General features: G+C 35.1%; 1 protein-coding gene across 3 annotated transcripts in view; it reads right to left on the reverse strand.

The window, feature by feature from the left end:
• Positions 1-17,816, reverse strand: part of PMS2 (PMS1 homolog 2, mismatch repair system component) — a 38,009-nt gene that overhangs the window by 7,036 nt on the left and 13,157 nt on the right. For 2 of the 3 annotated variants that reach the window (XM_007498267.3, XM_056804354.1), the window contains exons 6-11: positions 14,757-14,924; positions 14,219-14,316; positions 12,063-12,162; positions 8,865-8,949; positions 6,855-7,010; positions 4,996-5,869 (exon numbers count right to left, since the gene is read on the reverse strand). In XM_007498267.3, coding sequence (XP_007498329.1) covers positions 4,996-5,869; positions 6,855-7,010; positions 8,865-8,949; positions 12,063-12,162; positions 14,219-14,316; positions 14,757-14,924 — 1,481 coding nt within the window. Of the gene's footprint in view, positions 1-4,995; positions 5,870-6,854; positions 7,011-8,864; positions 8,950-12,062; positions 12,163-14,218; positions 14,317-14,756; positions 14,925-17,816 lie in introns of those variants that run through there. The other variant, XM_016423896.2, reaches the window with a different exon arrangement.

Here is a 17,816-nt window from a genome sequence, read left to right on the forward strand (position 1 = left end):
AGACAGAACCAATGCAATGTAATAACTTTATGACATTCCAGAATTTATAAAAGAAGAAAAAAATTAGAAGCTTTATATAAAATGATAAGGAAAAATGATAAGGAGAATGGAAATGATGAAATATTATCTGAGATGGAAAAGATGATAAAAAATTATCATGTTTAGCATATAGAAATGGTCAAAGTCAGAATTATAAAAGTGAAAGCAATTTGAAGCAACAAATCAACACAGAGGAGACAGCCACAGGCCTACAGCACTTGGGAGACAGGAACACAGAGCTTTTGAGCACAGGAGTTGGGCTGGGGCAGGTGGTGAGCCTGCTGATCCAGCCCAGACTTGATCTAAGGATACATATCTTGCAAGGAGAAGGAAAAGAGACAGAAGTTCAGTGGCTGTGACAGAAAACTCAGACCACTGGGGGAATCTGCATTTTTTTTTGTTTGTACCTGTAGAACCTTCCAAGTACTATGGGCAAGCCCTGGGACCAGTAACAGTTTACTAGAATTCCAACCAGGACAAGCCTCCAGTTGTATTTCCCAAATCCAAACTTATTGTAGGAGGGTAGTGATCAGACTTTGACCTAGATTAGATAGCTGAGGATTTGCTGAAAATTTACAGGTCTCTGGCCTGAGCCATCTCTAAAATTCCTGAAGAACTTAAAACTCAATATCCAGAGGATGAAGCAGCAGGACCCCAAAGAATACAGATCAAGACCAGGAACAAACATATTTCAAGCATTTCTTCTATAACCACATAGAGCCTGGCCCCAACACAAAGTCCACATTCAGAATGTGAGGCAGGAATATTAATGAATAAACCAAAAGGAGCTATTATGGACTTTGGGACACCTAAGACATGAACAAGAAGAGAATAAACTCTACAACATCTACAAGCAGAGTCTCAAAGGAAAACACAGTATGACCACCAGATATGTCATAAACAAATGAGAGAAACAAGGAACAAATTCCTTTTAGATCTATGGAAAGGGGAAGGATTCATGACCAACCAAAAGAAAAGAAAGGATTACAGAAGACATAATGAATGATTTTGATTAAATAAATGAAGACTTTTTTTTTACATGAACAGAACCAAGGCAGTTAAAATTTGAAGGGAAACAATTAACTAGGAAATTTCTTCTCAACAAGCTTCTTTGACAAAGATCTCATTTTCAAAATAAGTAACTAATTCAAATTTATAATAAGAGACATTCCCCAAATGATAAAAATCGTCAATAATAATAATGGTTAACATTTATATGGCACTTACTATGTGACAGACACTGTGCAAAGCACATTAGAATTATTATCTCATTTGTTTCTTGCAAAATCCTGGAAGGTAGATCCTCTTATTACTCTCATTTTGTAATTAAGGAAACTGTGGCAGAGAGAAGTTAAGTGACTTTTCTAGGGTCACAGAGCTAGTAAGTGTTCTGAGGCCAGATATGAACACAGGTCTTCTTGATTCCAGGCCTAGCACTCTTTCCATTGTACTACTTAGGCTCCCAATAGATATGAATAGGCAGTTTTCAAAAGAAGAAATCCAAACTATCAATAGTCCTTAGGGAAAAAAATACTACATTAGGGCAGTTAGGAGGAGTCTATATAGACAGAGTGGGTGTGAAAAAATCTAAGGGGTGAGAAAGAAGGATGCTCTGGGAGAAGGGGGAAGGGAGAGGTAGAATAAGAAAAAAATTTTCAGATAAAAAAGTATACCAGGAAAAGCTTCCCCCCCCCCCACAGTAGGAAAACTGGGGTGGGGGTGGGGGGAGGGAGAATCAATTCTGAGGCCTCTTTCTCATAGGAATTGATTCAAAGAAGGAAGAATATATATAAATACTTCATTTGGTCTATCTTAGCCAATAGGGAAATAGGAGGGGAAGGGAATAAGAGAACTAGGGTGTGGAGACTGATTAAAAGGGAGGATAAATTAAGGGAGGAAGTGGTCAGAAACAAAACAGACTTTTGGATGGAGGAAAAAAACACAGTTAAAAATAATCATAACTGTGAATGTAAATGGGATGAGCTAACCCATAAAATGGAAGTAGATAGCAGACTGGATTAGAAACCAGAATCCAACAATACATTGAGTTCAAAAGACACACTTGAAACAGAAAGCAGAATCTTATGCTTCAGCTGAAGTAAAAAAGGGAGGAGTAGCAATCATGATCTCTGACAATGCAAAAGCAAAAACAGACCAAATTAAAAGTGGTAATCAGGGAAATGACATTTTGTTTAAGAGTACTATAGACAATGAAGTAATATAAAACATTTTTATAAGTTTCCCTAATAAAGACCTCATTTCTCAAATATATAAGGATCTAAATCAAATGTATAAAATTAAGAGTCAATCCCCAATTGATAAATTGTCAGAGGATATGAACAGGCAGTTTTCAAAAGAAGATACCAAAGTTATTCATTGTCATATGGCAAAATGCTCTAAATCATTATTGATAATAAAAAGGTAAATTAAAACAACTTTGAGATACCACCTCATACCTATCAGAAAAGCCAAATGCTGGAGCCAATGAAAGAAAATAGGCACATTAATGAACTATTGATGGAGTAGTGAACTGGCCTAGTCATGGTATCACTGGGTAAAAGGGAGCATTCTCGAGCATTCAAAAATAGCTAAAACAGTTCACAGCCCACAAGCAGTATCTATTTTTCCACATTTCCAACATTTGTCATTTTCCTTTTTTGTTAAACTGTTAACTGGTTTTTTAACTGGTCTGATGAGTATAAAATAGAACTTCAAAGTAGCTTTAATTTACATTTTTTGTTAGTGATTTGTAGATTAAAAATTTTTTATTCATCCATTCATTATTTACTTGTTTTTCGCATTATTTTCTTTTTTAAATTTTGAGTTCCAGATTCTCTCTCTCCTAGGCCTCCAGGACTAGGCATATGCTCCATAGAGATAAAAAAAAAAAGAGAAAAAGGCCTCATATGTACACAAATAGTTATAGCAATTCTTTTCATAATAGCCCTAAACTGAAAATCCAGGGAGTACCTAACAACTGGGGAATGACTAAACAAATCAAGATACCTAAATGTAATAGAACATTACTACACTATGAGAAATGTTGAAAGGAATAGTTTCAGAAAAACCTGGGAAGATTGCATGAACTAATGGAGAGTATGGTGACCAGAATTAGAAGACCAATTTAGATGATGTAAAAATATGCCACTTTGAAAGACTTAGTTCTGATCAATGCAATGGCCAAACATGATTCCAGATAAACCTAATGGGTTTTCTTGACAGAGTTGGGACAAGTAAGACATTTTCAGACATGGTCAGCATGAGTATTTTAAAAGACAGTTCATATTAATTACAAGAAAATTATTCCATTACCTGTTTCTGCTTTGTAAAGTATGTGATAACATGTCATTAAACTAAAAAAATTGGTGAAATGAGACTACAGAAAAATATAAACAGACTGATTTTTTTTTAACATTGACATCAAGGTAAAGGTCTGACTATGTGCTGATCTCTTTGCTGAATTTTAGGATATGTGCACTTACAAATATAAACTGGAGATTTGCTATACAATGAAATAGAAGATCCACTACTTCAGAAAGAAAAAAGAGGGAAGGAGACCAATTAGGGGTGTACTGCAATGGCTTATGGGAGACAGAAGTTTGAACCAAGATGCTAAAGATACCAACTGATAGGAGGAACTGCCAAGAAAGGCCTTATGAACTTTAGCATTAAGAATCTAAAGCAGACATGACTGATCAGACTATGTAGCTGGAAGAGTAAAGCAAGAAGAAAAGTAAAGTTAAAAAGGATTTGGCAATTTGGGACCTGGTAAGCTGGGAGAAGTATAATATCAAAAAGGAAAAAAATTCATTAGTGGGGAGAAGGCAAAGAGAAATACATAGAATTTGAGGTGACAGTATGACATTTAAAATTGAAAGATTTGACAGGCAAATGGAACATGTGAAATTAGAGTTCAGAAATCAACAAAACTCCTGGGAAGAGATGCATCTTGATTTGAATTTTAAGAATAGGGTAGGATTAACTTCCTATCTGTTTAACCCTTGGGTAAGTCACTTAAATCTAATTGTTTAGCCCAGTGATGTTGAACCTATGGCAAAGGGACCAAAGACAGCACACAGAGCACTCTCTGTGGGCACAAAGCCACCCCTCCCCTCCAAGAGTTCTTCATATAAAGTACTAGAAAGGCAGAGAGACTTGGGCAGAGCTGCTCCCCTCCCCCTCTTCACAGGAGGTAAGGTGGGTAGCTCATAGGCAGCAGAGCTGGAGGGGAGCAGAGCACTTGGGCTACTCCTCTCCCCCTCTCTATACTTGCTTAGGACATTCTTCACTACCCACCCCTTCATCCAGCAGCCTAATGGGAGTGCTTTTTCCCTCTCCTGTGTGGGGTAAGCAGAGGATGGGGCACCCAGCATTTGACTGGGGGTCAGGGCCCAGCTCTCCATCTCCAAAAGGTCATCACTGGCCTAGCCCTTAGATCTTCTGCCTTGGAACTGACATTTAGTATTAATTCTAAGGCATAAGATAAAGGTTTTAAAAAAAGAAAGGAAGGATCTGAATATTGAGGGTGGAGAACAATCTGAACACATTCAGAGGAAGGGAAAGTAGGAGAGTTGGTTTTATTAGGGGGAGGGAAAGCAAATACCTTAAAAAAGATAAGATATTAAAATGGAAATATTTAGGAGGAAGAGATACTACCAGAGTTTATGTGAGAGGATTGGGGGTGGGGGGAGGATTATTAATGTAGAGATATAGAATTGAGGCCATGAGAAAGGATGAGCTCTCAGAGGGCTCGGAAAAAGAATCCAGAACTTAAAGAAGAACCAAAACGTCAAGGACTTAAAAGTTCAAACTTAAAATGGCTATGAGCCAGACACATTTGAATAGAACTGTAATAAAAGCATCAACTCTCCTCTATATATGGCAATTTAACATGTTACTCAATTTCTTTAGTTCTCAAGTGGATAATAAGAAAATGTAATTAGGGTAAAAAAATACCTTATCTCTTTTCTTAGTTCGTCTTCTGCAGCTTGATTTTCTCCAGGGCTTATTTTTGCCCTAAATCTTCTGTAATTCTGTGCCTTTACCCTTTGTTGTTCCTGCTGCTGCAGCTGTTGTATCCTTTTGGTTAAAGAAATCATGGAAAAGTCAAGAGGCACCTCTTTCTTAGTAACTTTAATGGCTATGTCCACCTGAGAAGCTGAAAGTTCCTCAGCATTCATCACCTTTGGGGGAACACTGAAATTTAAAGAAGACACTTCCTTTTTAAATCGCTTCCCTTGAGGTGAGCTATTGCTTGGCGGAGACAAATTTATGAAGACATTCTCAATACTTTTTTCTTCCAAACAACTTTCTGTGATTGAAAATTGACTGTCAATTCCTGGTGATTTCTTAAAAATGTCAACATTTTCTTTTGAAAATGTGTAATCTTCCCTAGGTGAACTTGTGATACATTCCCTGCCAGCACCTTTCTCTGGGGTGCTGGAACCTTCATCAGACTGTGTAAAAGTGCCACTGTGTCCTGAATCTTTGTCAGTGTCTACTGGCTTTGGACTCATACTGCTATGTATGCATGGAGTTGGTTCCACCATCTCCTGACTGCCACATTCTTTGCCGGAAATTGGTTTGGAGGAGTTTACAAGGCTTGAAGTGCTACAAAATGACCAAGGATTTCTCTGTCTTGGAGAGTCCTGTTTATGAGTTTTCAGAGTCTGAAAACTCTGTTCTGTTGTATGTTGAAGGGAAAATGCTTCTCGTAGTCTGGAAATAGTTAATGTTCTTTTTTCTTCTCCTTTATTTTGTAGTGAGATGAGATTCTTCTTTTCTGGAAGGGTTTTTTCCATTTCTGTTGAATACATCTTTAATAAATTACCTAACACAAGCATGAAGAGAGAACCAATTCAGGGATTCTTCCTTGGAAATTAGAGGATTTAACATTAGTTAAAAACTGAGAGCCTTTGGTTGCCAGGTTTCCCTACCTCTAGGCTAGAAACAATGTAGAGCAGAGGGTCCTGGAGTTGACTTGACTTGAGGTAGCACAAACCCTAAGACCAAACCTGAAAGGGGTAAAGAAGAGACAGCCAGCTCTTCTCCCTAAAAGGGAAGGTTTAGGGACTCATAATCTCCTTCCCTTGAATCATTTTTCTTTTAGGAACACTCTCTCCAAACTGATTCCAGAAATATCTAGCCTAACTCTATTTTTAAAATCATGCTAATTATAGTGAATGGGTTTCCATTTATGCCTAATTACAACTTAGTAAAATAATGATTAGTCATATCAATAAATGTTTAACAAGTTAACTGTCTAAATTTTATTTCATTTTAACAATCAACTCTGTTTACAACTAATCAAGCTAAATTTTATTGCTCAGAAATACCATCCTTTGTTTGAAACCCTGAGCTTCTGCTTCTTGGAACACAATTGACTCTCCTATATGTACTACATTTAAGGTAACTTGGGACCTTATTATTATAAAGGATATTATAAGATCCAACTAATTCACACATCAAAAAAGGATAATTTTGGTGCTGTGTCAGAACTACTTTACCAATGAAAAAAATAAAGAACACGTCAGAATAAGAAAAAATTTTAATAGCATTTTTAATAATCCTTACCTTCTGTCTTAGAATTAATACTAAGTATTGTGTCCAAGGCAGAAGGGTGATAAGGGGCAGGCAATTGGGGTTGAGTGACTTGTCCAGCATCAAACAGTAAGGAAGTGTCTGAGGTCAAATTTGAACCCAAGACCTCCTGTTTCAAGACCTGGCTCTCAATCCACTGAGCCACTTAGCTGACCTAAGATTTTTAAAAATACATTTATAGAGCATTTTTAAAAATACATTTATAATTTTCTTACCTCCGCTGTCCAATAGTGGCTTCTGGTTTACACTAAGTTTGTTAACACCACTATCAAACATTCCTATCAAAGATGTTTTTAGTACTGCCAACAAAAACTTTTCTTCCTGTAATAAAATTTGTCTTTTGTCTGGGGTTACATTGATATCCACACACTCTAAAAATAAAACAAAACAAAACAAAAAAGCATTTATTTCACTTTTAATTATATTTTAACAATGATAGAAGTCATGTTCCCCCATTTTATCAGGTTAAAATTGCCAAAAGATGTAACACTTTACAACTTCACTACAAATAATACAGAAATAGGCTGAGAAGTCATTTTCAAGGAATTAGAAAGTGTATTTTCTCTTTAAACAACCCCATTGGATATTTATTACTATACCCTTGGTAACAACAATAAAAAGTCACCTTTTTCCTAATGAAGTAATTTAGTTTCAATGTGATCATCTAATTATGTTTATACAATAAATTGTTTCCATAGTATAAATGGAGATTTGAACCCCAGTCTTCAATCCCCAGAAGTCCTTGGTATTTCCCAGAAGTCCTTGGTATTTCCCAGAATTCCCTATAATCTCTCCTGAGTCTCCACATTGGCAAGTTCACAATTGGTATTTAACTGGCAGTAACACCTCCCAAGCTCTCTCTGCCATTACAGTGATGTAGGAAGTATAGTGGTAAGCTAAGTGCAGGGATGGTAAATGGGCTAATCAGCCATGGGCACGTGGTTTTAATTTTATATCTTCTTTATTCCTTAACTTTTAATGATCCTTAATAAACCTCATAAAATATAAACTTTTATTATTAGAGATATAACTTAATTTTTATATCATTCATATTACAGTAATATCATTTCCTTTTTTCCTTATTGGAGTAATATTATCTAAGTTTTAAAGGACTTCAGACAATAAAACAAATATTCATTATTCATTTTCTGCTATTAATAAGCCATAGCATGAGACACTATGGAGAGACAAAGACAAGTGGGGTAGAGTCCTTTTCCTGAAGGAGCTTATAAATTGGGAAGGTGAGGATGGATGGAGAGAGGCTATGGCAAGCACACAAATATCTATAGTATAAAAAGGAATAGAAATGCCATAAGAGAGGTATATGAAAAGTATTTCATTATTGAAAAGAGTAAAAGATCAAATCAAATTAGGAGATAAAGTAGAAAGAAATGGAGTGGGATAGGAAAGTCCTAATAAACTGGAAGGATTTCAACAGAAGGAAATATAGCTGGAGGGGAAGGAGAAGGCAATGGCTCATAGACAGGAAATTACAAGGTAGACTCAAGTAAATGAGTAATCCAATTTGGTTGGAAAATAAGGTATAAATTGGGTTCTAGCATGAAATAAAGTTGGAAAGGTAGCTTTGGCTTATATTACAAAAGTTCTTAAACCACAAACAAAGTAATTTGGACCTTCTCTGGTACAAATGGGAAGCTATTGAATGGTTGGTTTGCCGTTTGTTTTTTTCACATTACTTTCTATATCTGAAATGAACTCTCCTTGTCTTTCCAGGCCCAATTCAAATGCCACGCCTCCTCTATTCAATACGCAGGAAGTCTTCCCTGATTCCACTGAGCCAGAAGTTATCCGTGTCTCCTTCATAACATTTTACTTGGAGCTATTGAATTCCAGTTTGTATTTTAGTTATTTTTTTAACCTGTATTATCTCTCCTACTAAAAAGTAAGATCCTTGAGTGCCTGCATCATGCCTTATGTGTCTCTGTCTCTCCTGACACTTAACAAAGTGCCAAAAGCAGAGGCCTTAATAAATATTGGATAACTAAAAGTGAAATTAATTTCTAAGCATGATAGGAACAGGATTAGAAATTGTGTTTTTAGTAGGATTAACCCGTCAGCAAGATGTAGGATGAATTGAAATGGAAATGATAAGAGCAGAAATACCACTTAGGAGGTTATTGTAGCAGCAAAGCCAAGAGCCTGAATCAAAGAGACAGTAGTGAGAACAAAAGTTTTGTTCAGATTTGACAGGCATTGGAACTCACCAGAATCGACTGAGATGTTAAGCACAACAAATGGATACTGGTGCCGATTATATAAATGGTAGACTTCATTCACTATTCTGGAAATCTATAGAAAGAATAAAGTTTAATAATGGTTATAAATATTTTGTTTTCTTTTATATTATAGTAACATGTTACTCTAGTCAATCAAAACAATCTTAGAACTACAAAATATTAGAGCTTGAAGAATCCTTAGAGATCATCTTTTTTTTTTTCTTAAACCTTCCATCTTGGAGTCAATACTGTGTATTTGCTCCAAGGCAGAAGAGTGGTGAGGGCTAGGCAATGGAGGTCAAGTGACTTGTCCAGGGTCACACAGCTGGGGTTAGAGATCATCTTATTTAAAAGACTGCAAACTATTACCTATGAGTCAAATCCAGCCCTCTCCCTATTCTGGAACAGCCAACAGGTCAAATCTGGCATGATGCCTGCTTTTGTATGGCCCATAAGCTAAGAATGTTTTTACATTTTACAGAATTTAACATTATTTTTAAGTGTAAAAAAATATCCTTAGCTCCTAGATCAAGCCAAAACTGGTGGTGGATTGAATATGGCCTCCTATCTGCCAGGTCCTGAATTAGTCTCAGATTCTTATTTTATACAAGAGGAACTGAGGGTCCAGAAAAATTAAAATGATAGATTTTTTTGGAAAATACTATTTTCCAATGATGAATACTAAAATGAAATGAAACAATAAACATTTGTGCTGTGAGCACTAGAATAAATAAATTTCTAGATCTTTACATTTACTTATTTAAAATAAACTCACTATGTCCCAGAGTTTCAGTAAGATACAGACACTATATACACACAACCGGAAAATAGTTAAGAAATTATATAAAAATATCTTTTCTTTTTTTTTTTTAAACATTCTTAACCTCAATGACCAGGGAAGCCTGATCTCAGGAGTAAGAGGTCAGCTCAGAAACTCAGGTGCCTCAAAGTAAAGACCAGGAAGGGTTAACTGCCCAACCAAAAATGCAACAAAGGGCAGAGCCTAACCCTAATACAAAGGACCAATTCAGAAACTAAAGGGGAAAATGAGTAAATCAAAGAAAACATTAACTACTATAAAAATTTATTGCAAATCTAGAGATCTCTCCAAGGAAAAAAATAACTCCATAGTAACTGCAAACAGAGACTTAAAGGAAAAAATTGGTTTTCCTTTACATTACATTACTTTAATAACTATAAGAAGAAATGAAAGGAGAGATAAAAAATTAAATAAAAGCTCTGGAGGGCTCAGAAGAAAAAGTGGTAAGCCTTACCCAAGAAATGGAATCTCTGAGAATGCCAATAAACCAAACAAGGCAACAAAAATTTATTAGAAATTTACTTTATACAGGTAGTTTTCAAAGGAAGAAATAAAAACTATCAAAAATTGCTCTAAATCATTAATAGAGAGATGTAAATTAAAACAACTTTGAGATATACAACCTCACACCTATCAGATTGACTAAGATGATACAATACTCAAAAAAGCAGGTGATGAAGCATGAAGCTTGCCTTCTTACAGAGGATAAACACAAGGTGCAGAAAGAGAAATATACTTTTGAACATGGCCACCATGTAGTTTTGCTCTTGTTGTCTATGTGTATTTGTTACAAGGATTTTTTATTCCTCTTCCCCCAAGTTTTTACTGAGTGGGACGGGATCAAGAGGTTAGTAACAGTGATTCAAAAAGAAAATAAAGTCACTGTAATATTTTTTAAATGCACAGAAGAGGACAGAAGGAAGTTTGAAGTAGGTTAGCTCTGAAAGTAATGAGTAGAATTTATTATATAAATACATATGCATAAGAGGAGTATGAAAAAGCATGTATTAAATACAGATTTATGATTTCATATAGAATCAACTTTTTGTGTCCTGCTCTGTGTGGCAATGCTCCTTTTTCAGTGTTTAAGTACAGAATTTTTTTTCTTTAAATAGAGACTGCCTTGGGAAACCATAGTATTTATAAAATTAGAATTCCTCAAAAGTATAGAAGATGGTCACTTGTCAAGAATGTCATAAAGAAGTTGGAGGCAGCATGTGGTACAAAACAAAGACCACTCACTGGTTTTAGAATCAGAGATCCTGGATTCAAATTTCAACTCTGAAGCATATAATCTTCATGAGTTTGCACTAATCAATTAACCTACTGGGGTCTCAGTTTCTTCATCTATAAAATGAGAAAGATGGACTAGATGGTCTTTGAGGGCCAATCCAAGTCTAGATTTATGATCTAATAAATAAATAATGTCCCAACTCTAAATGAAATGATGTGAAAGTTTAGTATACAATTGTCCCTTGCTATATCTTAGTTCACTTACTGTGGCTTCACTGTATCTATCGCAGGTTTAAAAAAAAATCTAATTCTGTATTGTGGAGTTCTTGCAGTACTGTACACAATGAAAATGCAGTTTGCTACTACCACTTGTGCAAGGTTGCCATTGTGCACAGTACACTATTGGCTGAAAGGCGACCAACCATAGTGCTGTGTTCTGTATCCGGGGCGCTGACTGGCTCTGTTTATGAGAGCATGGGAAAGGTTAATAAAAGTGTGGAAAAGATTTATAGAAGAGTGGGAAGGGTTTATAAAGTCTTAAAATATATATGTGTATATATATATATATATAAAAATTATAAAATAAACATAACGCTGCTATTTCATGGATTTTCACCTGTCATGGGGGGTGGGGGGGTGTCCTCTGGAATGGACTCCCATGATAGGTAAGGGATCACTGTAGTTCCATTTTAATTTTCATTAGTAATTAATATAAATATATAATAGCAGTATAGTGTATATAGAAAAGTACAGAACTTTGTCTCTCTAGCCTTAACTTCTCTTTTTGTAAAATGAATATAATACACTGGCTACTTCAAAGGGATGTTGTGGGGAAAGTACTCTGTAAACCTTAAAATGATATTGAAAAGCTAACTGTAGAGGATCTCTAGAAGAATGCAAATCCTTATAATGGATGACATGGAATGAAATTTCTGGATAGTTACAATAGGCAGTTTATAGGGAATTTACTATATCAGAACTTTTGAATATCAAAAGTGACATAAAATACCGAGTGGGGAAAAAAGAGGAATTAAAGGCAAATATACATACATTTACATACACATATGTGTAAAATTATAAGTATATGTGTATACAAACACACATAAAAAACCAGTATCTGCTAGTAATTTTACCTTTGCAGGATCACAAGGCCGTTGATTGATAAAGAAAAACTGTCTTTCTGTTGTACTCCTTCCAACACCATGGTCAGAACGGGAAACAAAACCTGAAATACTATTTTATATTAATATGATAAGGGTTGGGATCCAGAATACAGAGAGTAATTAGTCAACATATATTCAGTTTGACAAATATTTATTAGATATTTAGTAAGTGCAAAATATGGTTATATTATATATATATAATATATATATTATATATTATAATAATTTTAAAATGTTTTTAAAAGTTCCCAGTTTCCTCCCTTCCCATTTTCCCCTCCTCTAAATCTAGTGAAATGTTATAGATAAACTCTATTCTTCTTGGAAAAACAGGAAACAAACTGCTTCTAGTAATTCTATAAGATTTGCATTATATATCTTATTTACTCATAATTTTATTTGGTTCCCTTCTCATCTGTTCTATTCACCTCCAAAATATACTCACATTCCCAATGCTTCTAGCTACTAAAAAAATTTTATTCAAGCCTATCTTCCAGAGTTACTTTTATTTCATCTTTAGCAAATAACTTTATCACATTAATGCAATAACTGTTAATTAGTTATTTGTGTTTTTAATAGAAATACCAAAGGAAATGTTTAATGACAGAATTTTATATATTAATGTGAAATTAAATTCATTAGCCTATCATTAATTGATTTTCATGTTCCATATCAATCTCAACAGATAATTTCATCTCTTACTCTAGTGAAAGAACTGAGACCATCATTTACTCTCAACTTCTTTCATTTCAAAATGTCTATATCTTTAACCACCATTTTTTATTTCCCTCCTATCTCGGAAAAAAATATAAGTCTACTTCCTATTCAAGGATAACCCTTCTACTTTTGTCCTTGATCCCATTCCCTCTTGGCTCTCTAGGATCTTGTTTCATTAATTACTTCCCTCTCTTAAATTATTAATATCTTCTTTCTTTGGTTCTTTACTATTCACCCATATAAGCACACTTAGGGACTGCAATCACCAAAACTAAACCAATTTTCTTCCCTATCCAAACTCTCTTTTGAATCTTTCTTATAAACTTTGTATTCTGTGCCTGGGCGGAGGGGGTGGGGGGGGGGGGGATGACTCATTAGTGCAGAACTGAGCTGTGGTTTGAAAAGGATTCTGACCCATAAAATATATAAACCCTGTGATATCTCACTGGGAGAATCCAGAGAAAGAATCCTGTTCTTCCAGCCCAACCCTTACTATATGATTTTGCTTATCTTTTTCTCTTCTTGGCAAAGACGTAAGGCATAACAAAGGTAGAGTGCTACATTCAGGCTGAAGAAGTCTCTGTAGCAGTTGATGTTTTCTTTGTTACAAGGCAAAGTTCAAATTTAAAAGATTTAAGATTTATAATCAACACAGTAGCCAACATGATTCCATGAGGCCTATTACCCATCCTGACAGAGAGATGGACTCAGGATGTAAAATGAGACAGCTATTTTCTGGACATGTCCAATGTGGGAATTTGTTCTGCTTGACTATGCATATTTGTTAAAAGAGTTTTGTTTCCTTTTTTTTTTCAAGGCAGGTAGAGGTAAAAGGGAGAGAAAATACCTTTTTATTAACTGAAAAAAATCTAATTTAGTTTAAAACAAAGCAATTCCAAGGAGGTGGAAGATAGTGATTCATGTATCTATATACAGAAATTGCTATGATATAGAAAAAAAAGGCATCAATAAAACTTATTTTCAAAAGAAATAAGTTTGAGTTTGAGGAAAGACCGGAATATTCAAGCAAAAAAGAAATCAAACATGTTATAAAACCACTTGTACATTCTTCTGTTATTCTAAAATAATTCTGTTAGTAAATGTTATATATGACAATATATTTTAAAATTCTCTTAATCATTTATTACTTAAAACATTCACTGAGGCTATAAAATCAGGAGAAAAACTGAATATATGCCAAATTATATAGGACAAAGAAACTTCTTTTACTTCTGTTCATGTTTATAGTTAAACATCTAGTTCCTTATAGCATTTTCCTTAAATTCTTTCCTCAGCAGCAATATCACTGACAATTTTATACAATTCCCAAATCATTATTTTGCCCTTGAAAAACCTAATTAAATAACAAAAAAGGGAATCAACTAGGAAAAGATTTTTAGTTACTTACTTACCTAAAGAGATTATGTAGTGCATCATTACAGTTAATACCAAACTCTTCACAAATTGATTCACTAGGGGGCAGCTGCACAAAGGGAATGAGGCTTTGCAACTGAAAGAAATCAAAGTTCATTGTTAGCTTTATGATTTATTTATGAAACAGCATTGGGGTTTTTTAACCCTTTTTCTTCCTCTCTAAAGTTTTATTAAACTATGTTAAGAAAACAAGGAAACTTACAAACAGTGATTCTAATCATACTCCTGAGAAATAGTTGAAAAACTGGAAAATTCAGGCCATTGCATTTACTGGACAAACAAAATTTCTGAGTAGGAACAGAAAGATATGGTTTTCTTTATATCAAGAAAGGACAAAATAGCTTTTTGTTTTCCCAAACAAGCAATGATTCTAATTCAACTAATCTGAGTAGGAGATGTGTAAGAATATTAAATTGCTAGAATTTTTTTTTAAAAAACACTGATTCCAAAAGGGCAAAAAAAACCTACCACAACTGTAGGAGTCAGCAACAATATAACTTGCTGGGCAATTATTACCTGTTTTTGTCCAAACACTGCTCCAATATTTTCCTTTATTGTAGAATTTCCATTTGTGCCTACAATAGTCTGTCGTTTTCCTTGTCCAATCTGATTGGTGCAGTTTATTCGAATACCTGTTGAAATGATACAGTATGCTTGTAATACCTGTACCATTTTGGTGAACTCCTGGTTAAAAACAAAGAACAAAAAGAGCAAAAAAAATCTCTCAATCACTTATAGTAATTGGGAAACCATATTATAACCATTGTTCAACAGTTATAATAATCTACTTAAAGTTATCAAAACTGTTGTTCTTGAGTCATATTTTAGTCAGATCCAGTTCTTCATAATCCCTTTTGGGGTTTTCTTGGCAAAGATGTTGAAGCAGTTTGCTACTTCCTTCTCCAGCTCACTTTACAGAAAAGGAAACTGAAGCAAATAGGGTAAAGTGACTTGCCCAGGGTCATGCAACTAGCAACTGGCTGAGTCCACATTTGAATTCATATCTTCCTGACTCCAATTTTGGTACTCTATCCAATGTGCCACCTAGCTGCCCAATTATCAAAATATTTTAGCAAAAAAGAATTGCTCCTGACTGTTAGGAAACCTTAAACATAGAGAATAACCTAACTGAAGACACAAAGAACTCAATTACAGCATAAAATGGAATCCAAGATTTTTGGCTCCCATATTCCTCTAGTTGGTATTAACATGGTTGCTTTTACAATGAGATATTCCTAAATAAATACATGATTCTTTTGTTCACAATAAGTACAACATGTAAAATTTAGGTACAAGTTAGCCTCCTATAAATTATTTTACATACTTTAAAAAATTTATCTATATGTTTAATGCATGATCATTCACTTAATTTTCATTCAATTTTATGAAGGATTTAGTTCCCCAAAAATGAAGAATGCTCTTAAAATAAATGTAAAGTAATTAGAAGATAAACTCTCCCAGAGATGGAAGATCCTAGGTTCAAATCTGGCCTCAGACACTTCCCAGCTGTGTGACCCTGCACAAGTCACTTGACTCCCATTGCCTAGCCCTTACCACTCTTCTGCCTTGGAGCCAATACACAGTATTGTAAGGGTTTAAAAAAAAAAGGAGGAGGAGGAGGTGGAGGAGGAGGAGGAGAAAGAAGAGGAAGAGGGGGGAGGAGGGGGAGGAGGAGGAGGAGGAGAAGAAAAACTCTCAGAACCATAAAAAGTGAAAAAATATTATTTCTAGTTGATTCATTTGTTACACACATGTATGGGTATTCAATAACTACTTGATTTTTTTTTACTTTCTTTTATTTTTATTTTTTCAATTGCATGTAGAAATAATTTTTCACAATTGTTTTCTGACATTTTGCAATCCAGATTCTCTCCCTCCCTTCTTCCCCTTGCCTTCCCCAAGGTGGTAAATGGTCTATTATTTATAGGTTATATCAGTACTTTCATGCAATATATATTTCATATTTCCCATTCTATGATAGAAGACATATCACACATACAATAAAAAACTCATGAAGGAAATAAAGTGAAAGATGTCAGACTTTGATTTGCAATCATATTCCAACTGTCCCTTCTTTGGCTGTGGATAGCATTTTTTACGAGTCCCTTGGAATTGTCTTGGGACCTAGTTTTGCTGATAATAGTTTAGTCCTTAAGATTTTTAACACAGTAATATCTGAAGGGGAGTAAAAGCTAAATAATTTTCAAAATAATTAAAATATAAGAAAACATGAATATTTTTACTATACTTGAATAAATGAATGAATGAATATATGATTAAGTATTTATTAACCACTTATTAAGTAATGGAAATACAAACACTTTTTTTTAAAAAACCCTTATCTTCTGTCTTATACAGCAAAAGAGTGGTAAGGGCTAAGCAATGGGGTTTAAGTGACTTGCTCAGGGTCATACAGGTAGGAAGTAACTGAAGCCAGATTTGAAACCAAGACCTCCCATCTCTGGGCCTGGCTCTCAATCCATTGAGCCACTCAGCTGCCCCTTACAAATAGCTCTTTTTAAAAAAAAAAAACCTTCCTTCTGTCTCAGAATTGATACAAGCATCGATTCCAAGGTAGAAGAGCAGTGAGAATGCAATTGGGATTAAGTGACTTGCCCAGAGTCACACAGCTAGGAAGAATTTGAGGCCAGGTCTTGTACCCAGGTCTTCCCAACTCCAGATCTGATGTATCTACCCCACAAGTAACTTTTTAAAAAAGTTAAACAGTCAAACAGAAAAGCACAGTGGTAGATAGATGGCAAGATGGCCTAGATGGATATATGGCTAGATGAGATGTGACAGTCAACCAAGGTCTAGGGCCTGTTAATAAATATAGCAGGCTTATTTGCACTCATTTAATCACTAATCAATATAGCTAGGCCTTAGGACAGGAGTTTCTAACTAGAAGCATGCGCTCTAGAGATCCAACTCAGGGTTGAAGGTGCTGGTTGAAGAAGAAAGAAGTGGGTGGGCACAGGTAGATGGAAAAATGCTTTGGGTAGACATCCCACTGACTAGCTATGAAGAAGACAAAAGCACAAAGCACTCCCTCTACCTAAGTCCCACTAAGATGCCTCATAATGATTAGAATTTTTCAAAAGCAATGCCAGAAAATGAGAACACTAATACACTGCTGGTGGAGTTGTGAATTGATCCAACCATTCTGGAAGGCAATTTGGAATTATTCCTAAAGAGTTTTAAAAGATGCTTGCCCTTTGATCCAGCCATAGCACTACTAGGTTTGTACAAAAATATTCATAGCTGCTCTCTTTGTGGTGGCAAAAAATTGGAAAACGAGGGGATGCCCTTCAATTGGGGAATGGCTGAATAAATTGTGGTATATGTTGGTGATGGAGTACTATTGTGCTAAAAGGAATAATAAAGTGGAGGAATTTCATGGAGACTGGAACGACCTCCAGGAAGTGATGCAGAGCGAGAGGAGCAGAACCAGGAGAACATTATACACAGAGACTGATACACTGTGGTACAATCGAACGTAATGGACTTTGCTACAGATGGCAATGCAATGATCCAAGACAATCCTGAGGGACTTATGAGAAAGGAAGCTATCTACCT

Source organism: Monodelphis domestica, chromosome 7 (genome assembly GCF_027887165.1).
Source record: "Monodelphis domestica isolate mMonDom1 chromosome 7, mMonDom1.pri, whole genome shotgun sequence".
NCBI classification, from domain to species: domain Eukaryota; kingdom Metazoa; phylum Chordata; class Mammalia; order Didelphimorphia; family Didelphidae; genus Monodelphis; species Monodelphis domestica.